This window comes from Mugil cephalus, chromosome 15 (assembly GCF_022458985.1).
Source record: "Mugil cephalus isolate CIBA_MC_2020 chromosome 15, CIBA_Mcephalus_1.1, whole genome shotgun sequence".
NCBI classification, from domain to species: domain Eukaryota; kingdom Metazoa; phylum Chordata; class Actinopteri; order Mugiliformes; family Mugilidae; genus Mugil; species Mugil cephalus.
This window is the reverse complement of record NC_061784.1, coordinates 12,660,479-12,676,627: the sequence shown is the minus strand read 5'-3', so window position 1 is coordinate 12,676,627 and position 16,149 is coordinate 12,660,479. Positions and strand designations below refer to the sequence as shown.

Here is a 16,149-nt window from a genome sequence, read left to right as displayed (position 1 = left end):
TTCATATGTTTGTCAAAAGAGAATCTGGATCAAATATAATGCCTGTATGTTTGACAGAATCCTTTGGGACGACTGTGCTGCCACTGAAGTTGAAAGAGACTCTGATAAGTGGGCTTCCTGTGGCCCAGAATTAGCATTTCACTTTTATCTGTGTTGGCAATGAAGTTCTTTGTCTTTTTGTGTGTGTGTGTGTGTGTGTGTGTGTGTGTGTGTGTGTGTGTGTGTGTGTGTGTTGCAGAGACATGTGAAATATTTAAGCACTGAAAGATTGCATGATTTTTAGAGTAGCTGCTCTGTATTACCTGGTTCGTCTGAGGCCTTGCGGCAAAATAAATTCTCATCTCTGTCTTTAGGGGTCAGCCTCACATCAGCTTGCAATGACTCCAACCAACTGCCCCAGAAATGCCAGAGTGTGTCAGATTAAATTGCAGCTGCTGAAAATGTGGAAAGCCCTCTCACCTGGGCTTACTGCCTTCTCTCCAATAATAAATACTGGCTCTGAGGTTTCAGTGGTTTCGCTCAAAAGTATCAACTATCTGTGAGCCTGATTATCTTCAACTAAGCTCATCTCATCATGGAGTACAGTGAAGTAACAGTTACCATAATTCATGATCATTTTTGTCACGAGTCAGTCACGATTCTCACCAGAATTTCTCTTCTTTTATTGTCTGAGTTGTTTCTCAAAGTCAAACTTTAACCCATCACGCATTCAGCTTTGCAGTATTTATTCACAACTGTAACTCTTTATGCTGATTATCTCTAAATTTAATTTACAAGCCTCATGAAGTCCACATAACACTGCGACACACACCATCTAGCTCGCTGGTGTGATGGTGCATAAACTGTAACATCATTGCGCTTGAGCCATATGCTTAACGTGCTGTTTATCGCTTTTAAAAGCAGAGCAATGATTGTTTGATGTGACCGGCCGTCAACGCTTCAGCTGCTCCTACTGTTGACAATGAGATGCTTGCTGCTGCAATAAATATAATACCTTTTATTTACTTTAAACAACTTAAATGTTGTGTCAGATTTCATTGTATCCCAGGCATCATTTGATACACTATATGTGATAAACTTCCTGCTTTGATAAATCTCTTTGTAGCCAACATAGAGACTAAGAGACAGCTTCTTTCCTCGGGCTATCCTTGAGCTGTTTTTGCACCATCCTGCTCATTTAAATATTCATACTTGTATATTGTGTTTACTGTGTTTTAATTTTTTATTTATATCATATGTCTTGCGGTTACCATATGTCTTGCAGTATCATGTGTCAAAAGTTCTTGCCTCACGCCTCATACTTTGGCAACAGGCGCACAGGATCCAAAACTCCTAATTGGAAGCAAAGCAAAACAAAGCAAGAATTCTGCTCATTGGGTGTTTTTAGTTAGGTAACACAAAGCTTTGGTGAAGCCATGAGGCAGAGTACAACCCAACTACACAGGTGTACGTGCCTTTTAAGATATATATTTTTCGTTTTTATCTTCTTACTTTGAGCTTTATTACAGTTATTTTCACACATTTGTGCATCTGATCAATAAGAGCAGAGATTGACGTAATTAAGTTGATGTTACATAGAAATCAGACAGAAGCCTGGGATTATTCATATCAGTAATAGTTGCACTGATATTTATTTATTTATTTAGAGTTTTTATTTTTGGAGCAGATACGCCACGAATATCTAAACGTGCATTTCAAGTATTGAAAAAGAAAATATGATAATTCATTTGTTCTTGTTTTAGAGTTTCTATATTCTTCATTTTAAACCTGCAGCGTCATGTTTATGTTCAGTCACTTTTACTTCCTCTGGGTCTTAGCGGAAGTACTAGTTCACTCACTCCGACTGGTCCAGAAGAGTCTGCTGCAGTTGCTTAAATTTGGTGAATATCAACTTCCGACTAATTCCCTGTCGTCTTCCGGATATCCCATCGTGTATTCGAACAGACCAGTTACGGTAGTACATGAGGACGACTCGTTGTTCGCATATATTTACGTGAATATCCTGCACTTTTGTGGCTAGCTGCGTTGGCTAGCCTAGCCACCGTCTCCATGGCTCCTCCCCTCCGGGTCCTGTGTATCCATGGTTACCGCCAGAACGGCGGCTCGTTCCGTGAAAAGACGGGAGCTCTGCGGAAGCTGCTGAAGAAACAAGTGGAGCTTGTTTACATGAGTGCGCCGCTCAACGTGCAGCAAGCCAGCAAGCAAGGTGGGTCATTACGGTAACATGCCAGAAAAGAGAGAAGCTAGCACTAACATTTATGTTTTGTTAAGTATCGACTTTGGACATGGCATAGATTTAATGTACCTCACAGTTGCTCATCATGCTTGATGATTCTGAAGTAAATAGCTTTTACTATATCATTTTAAAATAATTTAGCAATATTGGTAAACTGATACTTTGAGAACGTTGTTTTGTAACGTGATTATTCATCAAGTGCCTCGTACACAGATTTCATAAATACCAATGCAATCTATATATTTTGATCATGTCTGGCACAAGCATATTCATGGACTGAAGAAGAGACGAGACTGATCATTTTGTAAATTCACTTAGACATAATGATATCACAGTATAAAGTGATTTAGCTTGTATAGCAGTTAATCTGTGGTTTATGATTGTTTCATTGTAAGGAGGGAATTCATTCATTTGAAGTTAGATTTCACCTAAAGTTAGACTTGGTTTGTCTTCATATGTGATGCAGGACAACGTCACAGGCCACTATAGTAAACATGTCTTCTAATAAGTTACTCTTTACATAATAATCATGATTATTTTTGATGCAGTTTACCTATGAAACTATGATCTTTTATGTACAAATTTGATCTTCCTTCCACACATGTGACCAATAGTGTAAATACCTTAGTACCAGGAATTAAACAAATTGTAATTTTGTTGACTCGTCTGTAAACCTGGCAGAATAACCACTTCCTTCTTCTGTCCCTCTAGATGTTCCCGATAAGGAGAATGACTCTGTTCCTGGACCTGGAGGCGATGACGACCCCAGGGGTTGGTGGTTTTCTGACACCCGGGCTCTGAGTTTCAGTGCTCAGCAGGAGTGCGAAGAAAGCCTCGGACTCGACGAGAGCGTGGCGGCCGTGAGAGAAGCTGTGAAGGTCCAAGGTCCTTTCGACGGCATCTTGGGCTTCAGCCAGGGAGCAGCTTTCGTGGCCATGCTGTGCTCTCTCCAGGAGCAAAAACTGGAGCCAGAGTTCAGCTTCCGCTTCGCCGTCCTGGTCGCTGGCTTCCGCAGCGCGTGTAAGCAGCATCAGAAATTCTACAGCGCTCCTCTTCAGATTCCCTCCCTGCATGTGTTCGGACTGGAGGACAGAGTGATCCCCGATAACATGAGCAGAGAACTCCTCCCTTCCTTTCAAGACTCTCAGGTCCTCATACACCCTGGTGGTCATTTTGTTCCTGCTGCATCTGCTCACAGACAAACATACCAGGACTTTCTCAAGAGGTTCCAGTGAGCCCCGAGCACTTACTGTAAATATGGCCGAAGGATGTTTATTATTTAATGTTCATAAACATCTTGTGAGAACATAAATGACTCCAGATGTTGGTTAAAAAAAAATCTGAGTCATTTTTGCCCTGGATACGATGTTTTTTCTCTTTAGAACAAGATATAAAGGCTGCTGTCCTTCTCAGGGAAAATATCTGATAAATAATAAATCAGGTGGAAACGGTTTAAAGTGACAGAGTTTGTGTTTTTATTTCTGAGCTGATAATACATTGCATTGTTAGAATCGATTGAGTTATAGAGCTAAAGACCATGAGACCTGAGCTGGGCATGTTGAGCTGGTCTCACCCTGAGCGACTGATAATACAGCTCATGACGCAAGCACAGAGTTCCCCGAATGCTTACGGGAAGCAAACATCGCCCATGACTTTAGTTTGCTCACAGCTGATAGCGGAGTAGATAGCGGAATGGATGGAGCAGTGGCAACGTTGTTAGTATTTACTTTTTAAATAGTGCGCTAGTTTTGTCTATACGACTATATTTGTCCTCTACTTGTTTTACTTACGGGACGGAAACTATACAAGAGGGTCACCTAGGCAACCACGGCCTGGAACGTCCACTAGCGAACATGTGTCAGTGACGAAGTGATGGACGGAAAACAAATCGCTTTAAATATGGACCAAGCTCTTAAGGTTCTCCCTGCCTGCCATCGCATCAACTCTCTGAATTTCATTTAAATTCTGTGGCCTCTTGCCGCTACACCTCCTCCTGTGTGTGCACCTCATTTACCTGAGGGCAGCTGATACTCGAGATTTGTGATGAAGCAATGCACACCACGATCAACAAAACATCTTGCACATCAGGATAAAACAGACCTAGTTTTCGACCGGCAGGTATACACTGATCAGACATTATATTATGACCGCCTGCCTAATATTGTACAGGTGCAAGGTCCAAAACTTCTCAGCAGAACATTGAATTGTCATAAGAAGGTCAATGATATTAACTTCACCTGTCAGTGGTCATAATGTTATGCCTGATCAGCATAAAAGGTCTGAAGCACATCTTCATTTCAAACACACTTTTCATTGACATAATGCATTCCTTAGCTCCTTACATTAACCCTAACCATAAACTAATAGTAAACCTAACCCTAAAACCCAACACTTGACAGGTTTTAACACTCAGAAAGTTCAATTCAATTGTATTTATATTATATAACAATAATTGTCTCAAGACGCTTTACAAAAACTGGCCTGAAACCTGAAAAAAACCAAAGGGTCAAGCAAAAATGGTCCCCACATCCTGATAAAAACAAGACACACACACTTGACCGTGCTGCCGTATCGAGTTTTGATGTTGAAAAGCACTTTACAGGCTCTGTGAGCTGATCCAATAAGCACTTTAAAGTTTCCTGAGGCCATGAGATAAATATGCCAACGAGAAGAGGATTTATTTTAGCAACTATAATAATCACTTGGATCTAAACAGAAAACTATTATTATAATTCTGAATGTCTCAATCTACAGTAACGCATCTATTTCCCCTCATTAATCTCAGTAGTGAAAGCTAAAACGTGTCCTCCCCTTCGCAAAGACAACACCACATTTTTAGATTCCGGGAACTCTCCACTGCCACTCTGGAGAATTAGGACTGAAGTATTCAGAGGAAGAGTAGAAATCTTGCTTTAATAAACCGAGCGATATTTTACGTAACTTTGTGAACTTTGCTTTACTTAGGTATGGGACTGGGTAAACAGCGGCCAGATAGGGCCTCGGTGCCACAGCAGATTATTCAAACGTGCGAACGAGGACGCATGACATTCACATGTAAAAAAAACGATGAACGCGGCAACAATGTTGGGCTGGGGTCTCCTTGTGTGGTTAGTGAGTCATATTCTCCCATATTTAATTGACGTCGCAGCGTGTGGGCGTGTTGGCTGCGAAGAGCGGCGGAGACTCATTTGAGGAGCCGCGTCTCGATAAGAGGTTTTGTTTGCTTTTCCCTTTATTTTAAAGGATGCGTGAAGGTGTTTCCTGGTGCGTGGGTCGTAATGGACAGGTTTACGCACAAATGCGCAAGGGTTCAAGGACATGTTGTTCTTTTATAGCTGGAGCATGTGCATGTCAGACGGCGCGCTCGTGCAATTGTTTCCAGATGTGCTCTCGCTTTCTCTCTACCTCTCTCCTTTTCTTTCATCTCCCACCTCACTTCAAACGTCCCCCCCTCCCTTCCACATCCTGTGTGTCATCGGCAACATACCCTATCACATGTCTGTTGCGTTTCTGACACGGACAGAAATAGTTTGTCTGGATATCTCAAAAATCCACTCTGGATCCAAAGATCCTAGAGGCGGCCGTGGCTCTGTTGCGCGCTCTTAAGTTTTTTTTGCGCCGAGATGAAATTCCGCAACAAAACGCGCGTATATTCGTCAAGGACCCCCCCCTCTCGCCGAAGCCCACTCTGTCCCAGTCAGTCCGTCTCACGTTTGTAACGTGCCACCTGTTTCAAACGCACACGCTCGCCCCCGCGGGCTCCTTTCGCCTCCCCCAGCCCGCGTATTCTTCCTCTCCCGTGCTCCCCTGTGGCCCTTGTGTCCCTCCAAGACCTCACGGCAGACACACACACAAACACACACACGCACACGCGCGCACACACACACGCTCGTACACATGGTTTTGATAACAAGTAGAGACGAACGGAGAGAGTGAGCGAGCAGGGGAAACAGTAAAAGAAAAACACAGAGGGTCACTCTTGCCAGTAAGTTTTACAACAGAGCCGTGACTCTCTTCTCAGGAATCCGTTCCTCCGGTTGCACAACAACCGGGAAATAATGGAATGAGAGACAGAGACAGATGAGGGTGGAGTTATGTACAGCCATCCACCCTCTCTGCCTCCCCCCTTTTCCTCTCTTTCCTCTCTCTCTCTCTCTTTCTGGGTGTTGTGGTTGAAAAGGGAGAGTTGAGGGCACATTCAAGTTTTCGCCACGATTGAAGTATCACTTTTTCCCCCGGTGGAGCGGAGCGTGGGGGGATGGAGCAGGGGGGGGCAGAGGGGTGTGTCAGAGCACAGATGGGCTCTATTTTGATTATGGAGCGTTTGTTGTTATGGGAGACGGAAGGAGGGGAGGGGCCACGTGGCTCTTGTATATATAAGACTTGCACTTAAACTCCAAAGAGCCTGGTCATCCCATGGCCCGGGCTCATCCAGACACTCACAAAGTTGACCAACCCTGCCTCGTAACTAGAGCCCACACCACTGACATCTTTCGCCTGGGATTATCAGCGGTTACGAGATGTTCTAGAGTGGACTTGACATTTCATCACCTGGCCAACAGCGTCTGGATTTACATGGATTTTCGTTCTGCAACTTTTTGCTATTTCTTCAGCCTTAGCCTTCAGCTAATCTGAAATGATCCCAGGAAAGATGATGCTGAAGACAGAGGGGTTGTTGTATAGTCTGGACGTGGAATCACTATCACTCCATTTACGCCTGTCTGCATGTCTTTAAGCGTGCTTGCATTGTTAAATTGGTATGCGGGTGCAGATGGACGTGATGTAACATCACTTTGGAGGTTGTCCAGCATCACATGGGACTTAGCAAAGTGGCTCTGCTCCCGTTTTGGTTGTGTTAGTCTGTGAATGTGCATGGTTCTGAACTAAGAAAAAAAAAAAGCCACTAGCCTGGTGAGGCGAGAGGTGGCTCGGAATGCGGCGTTTTTGACGAGTGCGATGTGTTTTGACACAAGAAAGTGGGAACGGTATATTTAGAGCCGTCAATTGAATTGCTATTTAAAGAGCGGCAAATGCATCTGATGTCAGCCAGCGACATGAAGCTGCACCGAGGAGATATGTTGTGTGATACCCGGGCCCGAATGACAGGCAGTGGCTGTGTGTGTGTGCACACATGTGGGTGTGTATCTACACCCATTTTTCTTTTTCTTTTTTTATTCCATATGGGTTCAATTTGGTCATTTGTTATTGCTTGTTTTCACTCTCACATACTTCTGGTTTTCTTCCACTTTGTGGTTCCCTTGTTTTTATGGACAAAGTGTTCTTTCGCTGCGGCCAGAACTCGTGTGGTTGTTGTCTCCGTCCAGTCGTACGTCCAGAACTGTGGCACTGAGTCAACAGCGCGCTGAATGCCTGAAATCACTTCGGACGTGATTGTGATTTATTTGTTTAGTAGCTGGATAGTCCATTCACCTGGAAAACCCCTTTAAATAATCAGTCCCAGACTCGAACTCCTCCAGCACGCTCTCCGCGTCTCGTCCGTTCCTTTTGAGTTTCTCTAGTCAAAGCCGCCACTTTGACACCGGTTCCCAGTCAGTTCGGATGTGTAGTTTGAGGCACAGGGGTGACTTGAGGACACCGCCGAGTTAAGGCAGAGTCCATTTGACGCATGATGTCATCTGCAGACGTTTGTCAGCCCGTCTGTTTTTCTGGACTGCTGCAGAGGCCGTGGCCGGGCCCTGGCGAGCAGAGCTGTGGTTTGGCCGTCTTTAAAGGTGCCTTACTGACACTACTAGGGTAAATATTAGTCATTGTGGCTGTGAAGGAGGACTGTGGTAAAGTCAGAATAAGAGGGAGAGAAGGAGAGAGAGGGAGAGAGAGAGAGAGAGAGAGAGAGAGAGAGAGAGGCATGTCTTGGCTCACATATCCAAAAACAACTGTGGACACAGTTGTGCAATCTTGTTTGGCTTCAGACAATGATGAAGTGGTTTGGAGGGAGAAAAGGGACATCGCAATAATGCCATCAAAAGCCACTGCCACTGATATCTGTGGAGACGTGCTATGTAGGTTAAAGTTGTGGACTTTTTTTGGAAAAGTTGGTCATGAAAACAGATTCTTTATACCAGAGTTCATCATCTTTACACTGATGTATAAACAGTACAGGGGATTTTCTGTCGCTTCCAGGCTATGATGCCTAGATTTTGTGAGAAACCCGGTGACGTTTGGGGTGCGCTCCTTTAAATTAGACATAGTCTGACATGCAGTATTTGTAGTGGGTGTGTGTGGTCTTGTTTTTATTAGGCGTGGGGGACAATTTTGAATGAAACACTAATGATGTGGGGTTGGCCCCCCACAACTCAAGACTTGGTTTCAGAATAAAGAATACAGTAAGGATATGGTGAGAGGTGGGGTTAGGTTCGGCACTTTGGTGAGATGGTTAGGGTGAGGGGCTCTGGGACACGTTGTGTCATTGGAGGGTCCTCACAAAGATAGCAAAACGGGTTTGCCTGTGTTTAAAAGATAGATAGAAATATCATTTTACTTCTCAGCCCTGAACAGTAAGAGTTTATGTGCTGCTGCTTAACTATCAGCACATGAGCTTTTACGGTGCAGGGAGGAAGAGGATAAGCAACTGATCCAACTTTACAATTGTTTTATTTTCTTCTCTGTAAATCAGCACGCAACAAATGTAGTCACATTTAAAAAGACTGGAGTCAAACAAAGCGGTAAATGGCAGTAATCCCTCGGCTGAACTCGGTTGCAGTGGAAAAATTCCTGCACATCTTCACTTATTAATGAAAATTATGAGCCTCATATTGTTGCAGCATTCTGCAATTTTAAGTTGCCTTTTTGAAAGAATACGAAGTCCGGTTCTGCCTCTGTGCCTGTTTCGTCTCTTCTCCAAAATGTAATGCTCTCTACATCTTTAATGCGAGAACTAATATGGTGCTGCCCCGCTCTCTGTGCTGACTGTACTCGCATTCAGAATTTCTGCTGCTCCCGCTCTCTAGATATCCAACAGCTGACACTTATAATTTAGATAACAACATTTCTGACATGTCTGTGTCTGGAGTCTCATAAAATATTCATCTTGCTTTAACCAACTTTTCCCCTCTGACTTTTAATAAGCATCCGTCACATCGATTACAAACTAACTGAGACACGTGTTTGATGGAACATCGGAAAGCATCCCCAGAACACTGCGGTGAATGTTTTTAATTTTTATTTCATTAAAATCAGACTCATGTTTTGCTTCAATGCTCCAGCTTAGAAAAAAAAGAAAAAAAAACATTAAGAAGACGACATTGGCAAATCCTGGCCTGTAGAGGGCAGTATAACTTTGAATATCATAGAGATGTGCTTGAGACTGAGTGGACTAAGTACTAATCTTTTGTTGTCAGAATACAGGATGTGTGTGTGTGCGTGTGTGTGTGTGTGTGTGTGTGTGCGCGCGTGCGTGCGTGTGCGTGTGCGTGTGCGTGTGGGTAAGCCCACCTGTGCAGGACCCAGTCTGTGTTTACGTCTGCCTGCAGGTTATAGTGCTGCCCGCTGGGAATTCCTGGCTGTGCTTCTTTGAAGTGAAGCTGCTCTCGTCTGATAAACAGAGAGCGGAACAGGTGTTGGAGCTGGCTGACTCATCCACCACTCTGGATGTGCTCTTTGCATTCATCACTGTACTCAATGTGCAAGCCATAAAGAAACACATTGTTCCTAATAAAGTAAAAGTGAAAAGCAGTGCGTGTTCGACGTGTGTCATTGTACACTTGATTGTTTGGTGCATTAAGAATACACATTAGGTGCGTCATGTCACACAGGATTATAACACTGAGTCAAGCAAATCAATACTTCTGAATGAGTGGCCTTTGACGTCATGTCACTTAGAAATCAAAGGTAAAGTTGAATATTACCAACAACTCAACTTTTTTCCCTCTTTTCTGACGACACCTGCCCCTAACGACCATGGCTGTAGACTGTTACCGTGGTGCCATTGCTAGAGTAACAATCTAAAGCCACGGTCGCCATGGAGACAGCAGGGTGGAGGAGGAACTGGAGTTGGCATGGTAACTAGAAACTGCAAGGTCTCATTGGTTTAAGGGTGGATGTTACGCACTTACATGGTGTAGGACTCTCCCAATGCAAGCCCACACAGGTTTCCTTTCCTGGGAGGAGAGAAGAAAAAAAAAAAAGATAGATCTCTAACACACAGAGTGCGCTCCTGCTACCAGGTCAGCCATTTTAAAAGTATACCACAGTCTGTCCATTGGGAGTTTCTTTTCATGCCTTCACTGTGGTGCTTGATGCATTGCCAGGCTTCAGTAGCCATGACTGTAGACTGTTACTGTACTGTGACACTGTATAAGCAGTAAGCAGTCTAAAGCCAAGGTGCTGATGCTCTGGCAGGAGGAAGGACGAGCACTCTCCTTGTGGAAGCTTGCATCTGTAAAAAGAGGAGAGGGTGAATGTTGATGAAGAGTACTGCAACCTAAAATGTGACACAGTTCTCAAATAGTGGATGGTGGTCGGTTTTTGTGGACCAGGGGACTAACTTTGACCTAAATAATTACCACTGGGAGACGCTGGGAAGATAAAATGTTGAAAAGCTTTGTTTTCTTTTACTATTTTAACCATCATGGGCAGGTCTTAGATTTATTTTCTTCTGTAATAAATTCCGATTCTGACTCTGTCGCATACAAGACAGATGATGCCATTATTTCCAGGCACACTTCAACATTGTAATGTGGAGGAATGTTTCGTTGGTTCAGAAAGTAGCTCAGTAACAAAAATGGTCTGGTATGTAGGCATTTTCCTGTTTTCCTAATCTGTCACTGAAAATTCATGGATTGAAAAAATATGAATTAGATTTCGCAAAGTATCCAAAGTCAAATAACTTTAAGAAGTATTTAAGAAAAAAAAAAACCTCTTGCCGTGGTTGGCATTAAGCCTCATCCACCGACTACTTTCCTGTGTCTGACCTAGTAAGCAAGTGCATCAGAGGGATAGAGTGAGGGACCAATGAGTGGATGGGCTATCGTGACAAGAACAGAGATACCTAGTAAACTGTGTTTCACATAATGAAGTATCTCAGAGGAGAATGACATCATAACAGGGTTTTTCTATTAGGTTGGAGACATGGATTATGACACTGGCTGCTGTCACAGACAAGTCACCCGATGAGGAATTTTAATTTACTGAAAAAAAATATGAAAAACATTCTTTTCTTTTATAGATAGATATATATATAGATAGATAGAGATAGAGAGTGAGAGCATCGAAGACAGACTTAGAAGCCAAGATGTTGCATTTTTATACGACAAAACTTTGCCTCGACTTGTAATTCATTCATTTATCTCTGTTTCAGCACCACAGCGATGGGACAGCGACTCAGCGGCTTCCTCGGAGCTGTCCGCGGTGCTGAACAAGACTGGTACCCTGACAGCCGGGAGGCAACACAAAAGTTTCGTTTTTTTTTTTAAAGGCTGCTTGGACGGTGGGGATCTTAATCTATTGCAAACTGTAGAGGTTTGTATTGTCTTGGCTCACAGCGTGTTTTACAGCCACTGCTCTGCATATTGCAGCCTGCTACCTTTCTACAATTTAAGGAGCTCGCTGCTCCAGTTTTTTCCGAATAAATACTGGTCAGGTGACGGGTATCGTCACGTGTCACCGTGTCGGACAAGCCCGGGGGTGCAGGCGTATGACGTCACACCACAAGCACACCAATCGGCTCTCGCCCCTTCCTGCCGCCTGGCTTATCAGAGCGCGTGGGCAGTCACTTGGTCTGGCTTGGTTTCCATGGCGCCGGGGAGAAACCGCTCGGACCGTATGTGTGTGTGTGTGTCGACGAGACGTGGGCGCGGATTCTTCCGTAAAACGCGAATCTCCACTATGTGTTTTTTTTTTTTTTTTTTTCGAAATAATATGTAAGGTATAAGTGTCTATGACCCTGACTTATTATAAACACGCACCGTTGAAACAGCCGCTATAATGATAATTAAATCGGTGTACGCAACACCTGTTTAATCTGTCCGTAAATTTTCCATTATGATATCACTTCCTATTATTTCGGATGACGTCTCTTTACTGACTCGTATAATTATTGATCAAAGTCGGAGCTACAGTATAAACAGAGACTTGTGAATGAACAACGGCCTTTCATTGATTCGCTCCACCCACTCCTCCCTCGTGTTCGCCGCGCGCGAGCCCCTCTCATTGCGCACTCACATCCCCAGATGATCATCCTGCAGTGTGCGCGCGAGCCTGCCCGCGTGCATGCGCGTGCGCGTGCTTGCTTGCGTGCTTGCTTGCGTGACCGCAATGCCTTTAAAAGGGTTCTAGTGGTTGACTGCGTATCATCTGCAAAGTGCGCAGGAATGACGCAGGGGTGACTTCACCGGCTGACTACGTCACAGAACTGGGAGAAAAAAAAAATGAAAAGAAAAAAGATAAAGGAAACGCCGACCGGAAGTGCACGGAGGGGGTGAAAGATGGGAGGGGGTGGGAGAAGGGTGAGAGAGGCGGAGGCGAGGAGTGTAGGTACAGCCACACCGGAAGAAAGTGATGGCTTTAATGTCATCACTTTCACCGGAAACCTCCCGGTGCCACGCGCTCCCGAGATTAGATAGAGGTGCCGTTTCCTTTCCCCCGCACGCCCTCCCCACAAGATATAGTCACACAACATACATAGAAAAAGGTGCACAGACAGACACGGACAAGAATTGTGACACAAGAGCGCGCCCCTGTGTCTGTGCACGTGTCCGTATTCACTGTACAGTTGCGTTTGCACGTCTTAGTTGCACCGGATGGTCTCCAGAGGATTCGACCTTAAACAGCGCCTTCCTGTTTAATTAGGAACCTGATGCATCCCATATGGCAGGTGAACATAAATAACTAACAGTACCCGGTGGTTTATGTGTTTAAAGTACTTGTACAGCGCGAGGTTGAACCGGAGCCTGATAGAGACACACTTTGGAGACATTTTTTTTTTTTTTTGTCTGCGGCTCGCATTTTCTTCATATCAGAGGTTCTCCTTTTGCAGGTTGCTGCCCACATGGGAGAGAAAATGACTCACACTGCAGCAACTTCCAAGCGGAGAGTTAAGAGGAGAATAATGTCAGTTAACGCAGACTTCAGGGCTTCTTAAAGGGGCGGCATGTCCCGTCTCTTTGCGCTTAAACCTATATCAGAAGTATGTTTTTTATGTCTTTGGATGAAGTAATAGAACATCTATAAAATTAGAAATAAAAAAAGGAACTTACCTGTGTCAAAGTTCCCCGTGTGGCCATGACTGCGGCACTTTGCTGTAGAAATATGTCTATCATATCTCTAAACTCGCCGCCTTCACCAACACGAGACTTGTCAGAACAAATCTGTGCCACGGTGTCTTCGCGCACAGACGCTATGGTCCCTCTTCTTCCAAAGTCGCTTCCCATACAGACCGGGCTCTCCCATCAACCGTAGGCTTTTTATAGAGATCCCGTAGTAACTCGTAGAGGGGACGGGGGAGGGAGGGAGGGAGGAAGAGAGAGGGAGAGCTCATTCAAAGATTCACCTACACATGTACGTGCGTATCCCACGTCACTGAACGGAGTGCAGCTATTTATAAAGGGGAGGAAAAGTATAGCCTGATTCACAGTGCAGTGCTTTAAAAAGGAGAGTGAAAATAGTATGCCTGTTGTGCTCGCGCTCCTTACGCCACGATAATGTCAAATATTTAAAGCTCGAGCTAAATATAAGCCGACTGGATCCTCGGACAGCTCAAAATCTCGTCCCATGTGTATCATCTTTCATTAAATTCCCACAATAACCGATTTATCATATAAACGGCTTGTACATTTTCGCAAGGGAGGCATTTCTCATTCTCATGACCTATCATGAAGACTCTCTAAACATGCTGTAATTACCTCTGTCAGGGGATATTTCTCCAGTGATTGTGTTCAGGTGGATAATTTGAGCCATCAACAAATATTATCTGCTGTACTTAATCAACCTTTTAATCCCAGGTCAATTTCCTCTCGATGCAGACTGTTTATTTGAGGACGATGGAAGAGACTCGTTTCGCGAAGAGAGCAGAAAGCGAGCACTTGATATTCGAATAAACGCGTTCAACTCGTGAACGCAGGGAGCAAATCGTGATGTTTAGACGGGGCGATGAATCACTGCAGCTGCATGACTGCTTAAAATCCCTGAAACTGTTTGGTGCAGCGCTTTTTTTCCTCTCTGCCAGTGTAAGTTTGGAGCAAAAGAAAACACACACACACACACACACACATATATACTGAAATTTCCTGCCTCGATTTCACATCTGTAGAAACCTCACGAGAGGTGTGACTGGCGTCGTGCGTAAATCTATTCAACTCACACATTTAGGGAGATTTGGGGGAGACCCTCGTGCGTAAAGAAGTGTGTCAGACATACGTAGGTGTATGCAGCCAGAGACTCCTCTGAATTAGACGCACTTTGGACGTAGGACCCAGACGGCTATTTGTTTCCCCCCATGAATTGAGAAAAGTTTCAGATTCACGCCAGACAAAAAAAAAAAAAAAAAAAAAAAAGAAAAAGTTGAGAGAAAACTTGATGTCCCCCGAACGCCTCCCAAAACTCTCCATGTGTGCACAATGAGCTCGCCTTTGAACATCAGAGCGATACTGTAGTCTCTCGCGATGATGTGATGTTTGAGGTGCCACTTTTACTGGTTCTTAACCTTCATCTATGGAGATTACTCCAAGGATAAAAATGTCACAAACGACAATAATTTAACAGTTTAATCCAAAGACAACAGCTGAGTCATAATACTCAAGGTTTTCTTCCCTTAGTTTACATGGAAACTTTAACCTGTGGCGTTGTGACATGTGTGTGTAATACTCGGGCTATGGATGCTTTGAATGGATAGCTGGGAAAAAGATAGTCGCAGACCATCCATGAAGCCAATGTTTACAGTCTACCCCAGTTATATAGTCCCATGTTAGGAATGCAGAGTTTCTATTTTTAATGTGTTTAATCAGCCAGCTGCTGATTCTTCCGGCTGGTGTAGAGACACCTTACATCCATAATGTCCTCTATTTGATCTGAGATCCTTGACACAGGTTGAGCTTCTCTCTTTTTTTTTTATTGCGTTCTGTGTTTGTGTCAATGACAGAACATTAGGACACTTCACCATTTGGGTTTCATGTTATCTTAGACTATGGGATTCATGGGCATTTCGAACTAAAAATGGGGTTCAAAACTGCTGTCAGGAGACATACACACTCGCTGGCCGGTTTCCCTGGATACACTGGTCAAAATGAATGCATTCTCATGTAACAGTCCTGCGCTATACACCCCACTCACGACGGTTATAATGTTTATTAATGTTGAAACATATTAGGAAAGGAAGTGATGCACGATCATTTTGAAGATGTTTTGCTGTGCTGTTGTTTCTAGTCTTCACCCTGTTCCACTGACTAAAATGGGGTTGTCAAAAAATAATAGGAACAACAACACAATACAGTTCAGTAATTCTGCAAACCACGGCCTCCATAATCTTCATGAAGCTAAGATTTAGTGCAAGACTGTTACATTAGAACGCATTCATCTCCACTAGTGTACCTAATAACCTGTCCAGTGAGCATATGTGTCCAGAAAGCCATTTCCCCTAGTCTACGATAACATGAACCACAAATAATGAAGTGTCTTAAGGTTCTTTATTGCCACTGTGGTTTTACACTCCTGGAAATTTGACCTTTACATTTACTCATCTGTTTAATTTGTCACTTTCAAACAGATAACGTGTTTTAAAAGTCACATGGCTGTCACACCTCACTTCATAATGCTTAAGATCAAATAGACGCAGTGGGATATGCTGTAAAGAATGTGCAGCTAATCAAAGAGAGCTTTGCTTGTACTGACGTCTGAAGGATTCCACATCATGATGAGATGTACTGATCCTACACCCATAACTTTAAAATCAATATTATATC

At 43.8% G+C, this 16,149-nt stretch overlaps 1 protein-coding gene and 1 long non-coding RNA gene across 2 annotated transcripts; one reads left to right on the top strand and one right to left on the bottom strand.

Moving 5' to 3' along the window:
• The first annotated feature begins 1,647 nt into the window (after positions 1 to 1,647).
• Positions 1,648 to 3,693, top strand: ovca2 (OVCA2 serine hydrolase domain containing). The gene is made up of 2 exons (XM_047607057.1): positions 1,648 to 2,206; positions 2,948 to 3,693. The coding sequence occupies exons 1-2, from the start codon at positions 2,050 to 2,052 to the stop codon at positions 3,469 to 3,471; spliced, it is 681 nt and encodes a 226-aa protein (XP_047463013.1). The 5' UTR covers positions 1,648 to 2,049; the 3' UTR covers positions 3,472 to 3,693.
• A 5,302-nt stretch (positions 3,694 to 8,995) lies between these two features.
• On the bottom strand, positions 8,996 to 13,647 carry LOC125020723. Its single transcript, XR_007114251.1, has 2 exons — positions 13,450 to 13,647; positions 8,996 to 10,631 (listed from the first exon to the last, which is right to left on the bottom strand). It is a non-coding gene; the product is annotated as an uncharacterized LOC125020723 (long non-coding RNA).
• Between the last annotated feature and the right edge of the window lie 2,502 nt (positions 13,648 to 16,149).

Coding starts and splice junctions, on each gene's coding strand:
- ovca2 (XM_047607057.1), top strand. CDS start 2,050: ATGGCTCCTCCCCTCCGGGTCCTGTGTATCCATGGTTACCGCCAGAAC. Junction 2,207..2,947: donor GCAGCAAGCCAGCAAGCAAG/GTGGGTCATTAC, acceptor CTGTCCCTCTAG/ATGTTCCCGATAAGGAGAAT.